The sequence below is a fragment of the Nothoprocta perdicaria genome, unplaced genomic scaffold (genome assembly GCF_003342845.1).
Source record: "Nothoprocta perdicaria isolate Ctin4 unplaced genomic scaffold, notPer1 scaffold_0, whole genome shotgun sequence".
Lineage (NCBI taxonomy): Eukaryota > Metazoa > Chordata > Aves > Tinamiformes > Tinamidae > Nothoprocta > Nothoprocta perdicaria.
In genome coordinates, this window is record NW_020454092.1 from 1,476,922 (window position 1) to 1,483,691 (window position 6,770).

The 6,770-nt window shown below is 47.8% G+C and overlaps 2 protein-coding genes across 2 annotated transcripts in view; both read right to left on the reverse strand.

The window, feature by feature from the left end:
- Nucleotides 1-4,501, reverse strand: part of SSB (Sjogren syndrome antigen B) — an 11,150-nt gene extending 6,649 nt beyond the window's left edge. Inside the window, exon 1 of the mRNA XM_026046832.1 lies at nt 4,490-4,501. The gene's annotated coding sequence lies outside the window, so the exon portion shown is untranslated. The remainder of the gene's footprint in view (nt 1-4,489) is intronic.
- On the reverse strand, nt 2,302-6,684 carry KLHL23 (kelch like family member 23). The gene is made up of 3 exons (XM_026046935.1): nt 5,478-6,684; nt 4,490-4,642; nt 2,302-3,835 (listed from the first exon to the last, which is right to left on the reverse strand). Exons 1-3 carry the CDS (start codon nt 6,496-6,498, stop codon nt 3,525-3,527), a joined length of 1,485 nt encoding a protein of 494 aa, XP_025902720.1. The 5' UTR covers nt 6,499-6,684; the 3' UTR covers nt 2,302-3,524.
- Nucleotides 6,685-6,770: the final 86 nt, after the last annotated feature.

Consider the following 6,770-nt stretch of genomic DNA (forward strand, 5'->3'; position numbering starts at 1 on the left):
GCGGGCCCGTGCGCATGCGCCCCGCCCCGCCCGGCGCGGGCGGCCGTTTCCTTTGTTAAACGGTGCGAACGTTTCTTCAACTGCAGCCCTGTTTGCTACCGTGTTCGAACGCGTACTGCTACAAACATGGGCGTCGGGAATAAAACTATGACTTTATTTTGATAAATAGTAGTACAGTCTGAACACCCGCCTCGGCACCTGTTTTATTTCTAATTCACACACGAAATGGTGGAGCCGCCCCCACCGACAAGGGCACACACTTGTCACACACGTTGTTACATGCAGCTCTGAACAGTAAAAATGCCCCACACGAGGCGATGAGAAACCTCCCGGGCACTTGACCCCAAGGAGGACACAGCAGTTACTGAGCAGGTGCCAAAACACTCGTCCGCCGCCTCGAATCCGTGTTTTTGGCCATGCCCCACAGTCCGAGTGCTGCACACCTGCTGGCAATGTGTAAAAAAGCACGAGTTCATGTAAAAGGGCATTATGTGTGATTGCACAAAATAGCACCAGTTAAAAGGGACCAGTAAGTAAACTTTTACATCCCATTTATTCTAAAACATTCAAAAATCTCTAAAAAACATGAATTTCACTGAAGCCCAAGACCAGTCCATGCCAGATGAGCACAATCTTCCCCACACCGGGGATTTCGTGGCTCTTCCACACCCCGCCAGCTGGTTGGGCTCGGAAACGCAGAGCTCAGGCTGCCCACACGGCCACAGGCACGAGGAGCCCGTCCCTGCCCGGCGCAGGACACCGGGGCGGCTACATTGGCACTTCCTATTTATCCAGCCACCCGTGACTGCAGCAACGGGATATTGGGCGAAACAAACCCAAGGCCAAGGCTTCACCCTTCGGCTCACCTGCCTGGATCACACATTTCAAGCAGCCTCAAGGTTCAGCTCCCCCAACCCCTTTCCATTTTGGAGTCTTTAAACAAATCCGATTTGAGGCCTAGATAGCTCCCGGTGGGCCTGTGAACTGAGTCAAGCTCTGCAGCCAGGCACACGTGAGCCTCTGACACACTGGGGTGACACAGGGAGACAGCAGAACACCAACTACATGCACACAAATGCACAGAAATGCCATCAAAGCTCCGGGCCAAGCGTGTCCCGACAGCGCTAGCCGAATGCATGTGCAAAACAGTATGACGATGTGAAAGGACAAAGATATTCAAAGTGCTTCCAGTTGAGAAGAAGAAACATTATAAGCTCAGGGCTACCAACGTGGAAAGCTCCTGAAACACCTCTGGCATTCAGTATAATCAAAATTTTCATTTTTGGTGGCAGTGCTGCTGCACAAGGCTCCCACAGGCACTATCTAGCCCTGCCTGGTGCCTCCCTCTCACGCCAGCGCCTGGCAGCTGTTGCTGGTGTCATTTTATCAGCTGGATTCTAGCACTGACCTGGGCTAAAGCAGTGTCTCGGCTCCCACGTGTTGTTTCTTTATTTAGACAACTCCTGCAATGCTGGTCTGAGTGTGGCCTCCCAAACAGCCCTACTGCCCGAGCACGGAGCAGGAGAAGGGGCAACAGTTCCTTAACCCAGCATAGGCACCAGCAAAAATGCTCCCCAAAGCCACCTCCAAAGGAGCCAGGAAGGGCTGGGTAATTTTTACATTCCACACAATCCACTCGCCCCTTCAGGCAAGTACAGCATTTCTCTGAACTACAGCACTAGGTCTCTGACAGCTCTGCAGGAAAATAATGAGCAGGAGCTTCCCCCTGCGCGGTGCCAGGGTGGCAGGAGGAGGGAGGAATGTCCTTCCAACTCAGGAATGGAATTTCTTTCTTTTTACAAGCAGAAACTATATGTTCATACAGCAGTTAACTCTGCCACATTACAGTGACTTTACAGAAATGCCTGTATAAACGCAGCCCCAAGAGACCTCAGCAGAGAACACACACACACCCTACAGAAAGCTTCTCCACCTCATCCTTCTTCCCTCTTGCAACACTGCAGCAATCCCAGCCCTGACGGATGTTCATATGATACTAATTTCAGCCTTCCTCTTCCATCTATGCTACCATGAGTTTCCATAAAACCTGAAAAACCTCTGATCTTTAAAACCTACACTGCTCTGTGAAATGCAAGTGAAAACACGAGATGCAAAGCTTGGAGGGGAGCTGACATACGCGCAAGGTATGAGGACACCAGAAATCCTAAGAAATCCTAAGAATTAATGATTCATAGTCAATCAAACGCATGCATGTTAGTACCTGGCACGTGACAGGACATGAAACAGGCTGATGAGAAGGCTGGTCGTGGCCGAGGGGAACTGCCTGCATTCAAACAGCACAGAGGGATGCTGCTTTCCGCCGGCCCCAGACTGCAGGGCAGAGCTGGGAAAGCCACAATCCTTCTGCCCACGTCGAGCAGTCCTCTAGACAGGAGGCAAAGTTCCCACACCGCAGATGGAAAGAACAAAATAAATCCCGTGGACTAATTAGCATTAAATTGCTACATGTATAATTTTTGGACAAGTTTCTTCGTTTGTTGCTTTTCTTCCAAGTCACACTTTAGCACTTTGGAAAAGAGAGAGTGGTATTAAATAACACAGAGATGTCTGTATCTTGGGAAAGATTTTAGGGATATTCCAGTCTTTCTCCTTTGCTCTTTCCATTCCCTGAAGACACACATCTTAAACACAACTGCAAAGACAGCTATCACAGTAAGGCTTTTCTCATAAATTAGTCAGCAATACCTGTGAATCAGCGAAGAGCCCATCACAAAGCAATGGAGAGACTTCTTTATTTTCACTTCCCAAAGGCCCTTTCAGTGTGAAAATTGTATTTTTAAAATGGTGAACTTCTGCAGTTCACTTCTTGGCTTCAGGAAAACTAACACACATTTTCTTTGTGCTGCTGGGCTGCCACGTGCCATTTCTTCCCTCATGCATTCCTCTGATTTCAGCATCTTAAATCAGATTTACAGGAATAATTAGATTTGGAGAGTAATTGCCTGATAGTTCTGGATGGGGTAAGCCAGTCCTCAAAGTGATACTGCTGTGCATGTATCACATGCTTGTGCTGTGACAATCAACAATTTCTGTAACTATTTTCAGAGTATCAGAGATTTCATCTTAAGCCCATTAGTCCCCTGAAATATAGTGTATTTCCTTTGGTTTTACTCACCTTAGCACCAGACTATAGTCCCACACAGGTATTAATGAAAACAAATACATTTTTTCACAGTCATTCCTATGTAGCTACAGAAAGGATTGTAAGAAAATCATTCAAAAACTTCTATGACCAAGACTGTTTGCACTGAAAATATATTAAAATATTGTTACTGCATTTATCTTTGAATCTATAAACCCGTGAATCCTTGAATCGATATGAATATGAATCTGTGAATCACGTATAAATCATTTAAAATAAATACAAGATATCCACAGTTTTTTATGAAAATCACCTAGAGGATTATGTTAGACATCTGATCAACGAGGTAATCAGTATTACTATGAATACTGTGTATTTGCTCTTTTCTGTAACAGCAGATCTTTTTTAATCTTAAATCTTTTTAGACATTATACACACAAACACAGCCATGTGAGCGCATAGGACTGGGGAGGTTACCTACTGCTTCCCATACGTTAAGTTCAGGGTTGTATTTCTCAATACTCTGTAGGTACGTTCCTTTTGAATAGGAATATCCTCCCGTTACATAGATGCATCCGTTCAGGACCACGGCACCACACTCCATCCTCCTCTCCACCATGGGAGCCATCTGCTTCCACTCATTCTGCTCGGGGTCATAGCAGTCCGTGATCGTGGTCTGTCCACCCACAAAATAGATCTTGTTTTGTAACGTAATTGAACACAAGCCATATTCTTCAGGAAGAAAGGAATACAGTTCAACTCAGAATGATATTAACTTAAACAAGAAACACTATGCATGTTACTGAACTGCAGCTACGTGGCAGACACTGGGCTCTCGGTTTTAATGCCCACATAGGTCGGCTGGGTTTCTTCAGAGTTTGGGAGAGGCCTCAGCAACTCCTGCTGCACTTGGTCTAAGCAAGACCAAGGCACTTTAGAAGACATACACATGATCATGAGTAGTTAGGGAGAATATCCTTAAAAATTTTTTGTTATAAAATGTAGAAAGTGGAAAAAAATGTATTATCTTTGCCAAATATCTATGAATAGTCAGATTTTATGAAACAAACAAACAAATAGCAACAACAACAACAACGAAAAAGCTGTTTAAGAGAACAAAGCCCTTTCTAGGACAGTATCTATATAGGTGTTTGAGGAGAGGTCTCCCTTTCCTCTCTCAAAGCCTGGAAATGGGGATGATCCTACAGGGTCAAACAACAATTCTGGATCTTTCTGCTCCTAAGGGCTTTACCTCTTTTAACAGAAGAATGTCAGAAATGCTGTAAGAGGGCTTAGCGATTAAAACTAGAGGGGGAAAAAAAAACAACCAACCGAACAGAAAACCCCCAAACAAGCTACACACTCGTGAGAGAAACGCTCGTCTACCTGGATGTGGGCTTGTAGCGACTACGCTCCACTCGTTGCTGCCTGAATGGTACCTCTGGATCTTGTCGTAGGTGCAGCTTCCCCTGTAGCCGTAGTGGCCTCCGGTCACGTAGATGATCTCGTGCAGGACGCAGGCGGTGGCGTTTCCAACTCCTGTGCACAGAATCAAAGCCAAAACTCCCTTCAGGCCCCACAAAATAATCTCTGCCATTGCACCATTTCAAATAACTTGATAGTTAACATTTTAGGACGAAAAGGTACTTTCAGGTATGTAAATGAATATGCAATTAACTGTGAGGATACCTTATCAATGTAAGTTAAAAGAAATTAAATAAAATCATATTAACTGACACATTGTATTGCAAATAATATAACCACACAAAAATTCACACATTAGCCACATAGGTTTAGGAATAGGAAACTACTTTCACCATTTTACTGAAGTAAAATCTTTCAAAGTCATCATCTATTTGGCAAGAGAAAAGCTAATAAGAGGTGAGATTATTCAGTGTCTCAGAATATCTTTGCTGATAGTTTTAGCCTTTCCCATGACAATAATTAATGATACCACTATACAAACAAAAACACAAACAGAATGGGTCTACGTTAACTTTATCTCCAGGAAAACGTAAGAAAACTAAAGGGTTTGCAAAGTAAAATGGACAAAATCAGGACAGAAAATGCAGCCAAACATCTGCACAGAATGCATATCCTTGCTCAGAGTACTAGGATAGTATTTCTGTTCTCCTAAGTTAAACAGGAGACTGCAACTCGCGTGTGGCCGCCACTGTCTGTGACACGTGCCAGCCCGCAGCGCGGGATCTGGGTGTCTGCAGTAGTTTGGCCAGGGAGGACCTTACCCAAAGCCCACCAGCGATAACAGGAAGCTTCCCGGCGGCTTCAGTAGAATTTGATCATACCTGAAACGCATCTGCAGCCTCTGTAAGTGGCATCAGCAAAAGGACAGACGTTAAGGCAGCTTACGTACCTTTGATCATGTTTGCAATGGGCACCCATTTCTTTTTTAAAGGATCGTAGAACTCGGCTTCTTGCACGGGAGCTCCCTTCCTGTAGCCACCCAGCGCGTAGATGCAGCCCCCCAGGGACACGGCGCAGTGATAGTATCTGGCATCAAGCATGGGGCAGCCTTCTGTCCACTCGTCTTGCTCACTGTTATAGATCCACACGGTGTCTAGGGCCTCGATGCTCTCAGTTTTGTAACCCCCTGTCACATAAATGTTGGGTCCCAAGTTGGTGACCCCGTAACTCTCCCTGGCGTGATCTGGCATGTCCGTCCCCTGCACCCAGGCATTGGTTAAAGGGTCCCAAACATGCACTTCTGATAAGGGATGCCAGTAATACCCTCCGATCACATACATGACTGCTGTGGGCCTTTTGGGAAGGCCTTTGGGGTTGGGGTTCAGCGCGTTGTACACGAGTGCCCTGATCTTACTATCGTTTAGCCGGCATTTTTTCTGTATACTTAGAGCTGATCTTAAATACGCGCTGTTCAAGTCTATTTTGACGCAGCTCAGCAGCTCACAGATGTCCTCGATTCTTTCTTCCACGTTGTGCGCAACCCACTTAACGACGGCTTCGATGGCTGTCTTCTCTTGCCAAACGTTGAGGTTCTCTTGGGAGAGAATAAAGAAGAGCTGCTCCTTGCCAACGTCCAGAAATTCCTCCTGCTTCCACACATCCTCGAACTGCCCCAGCAGTATCCGCCGCGACTCCTTCTCCAGCTCGGAGCAGTGGTGGTACTCGGCGAAGGAGTGCATCCCGATGCAGTTGTCCGTGTCCAGGCGCCTGACCAGGAACCGCTCACAGGCTTTCTTCACGGCCACGAACTGCAGGAGATCGGCGGCCTCCAGCAGGCTCTGCACGTTCCTCTCCGTGATGTGGATCTGCGCCGTGTACGCGTAGTTCACGAGCGCTTCCAGGACGGCGTGGCTCAGCCCCGGCAGCCGCACGTGCTTTTTGGACTTCTCCTTCATGTCGGCGGTGAACATGGCCCTGAAGTAGCTGCTGCAGGCGGCGAGCAGGGCGCGGTGGCAGTGCAGGAGGCGCCCCGAGCCGCTCTGCAGCGCCACGTCCGTGAAGAGCCCGTCCAGGTGGAAGGCGCGGAGCGCCTCCAGCACGGCGGCCGCGTGCCGCGGCTCCGCGTGCCACAGCGCGTAGCCCCGCGGCGCCGGCACCGACAGCGGCGCCGACACGGCCATGGCCACGCCGCCCCGCCTGCCTTGCCGTGCCCTGCCTTCCCCTACCCTGCGCTGCCCGGCCC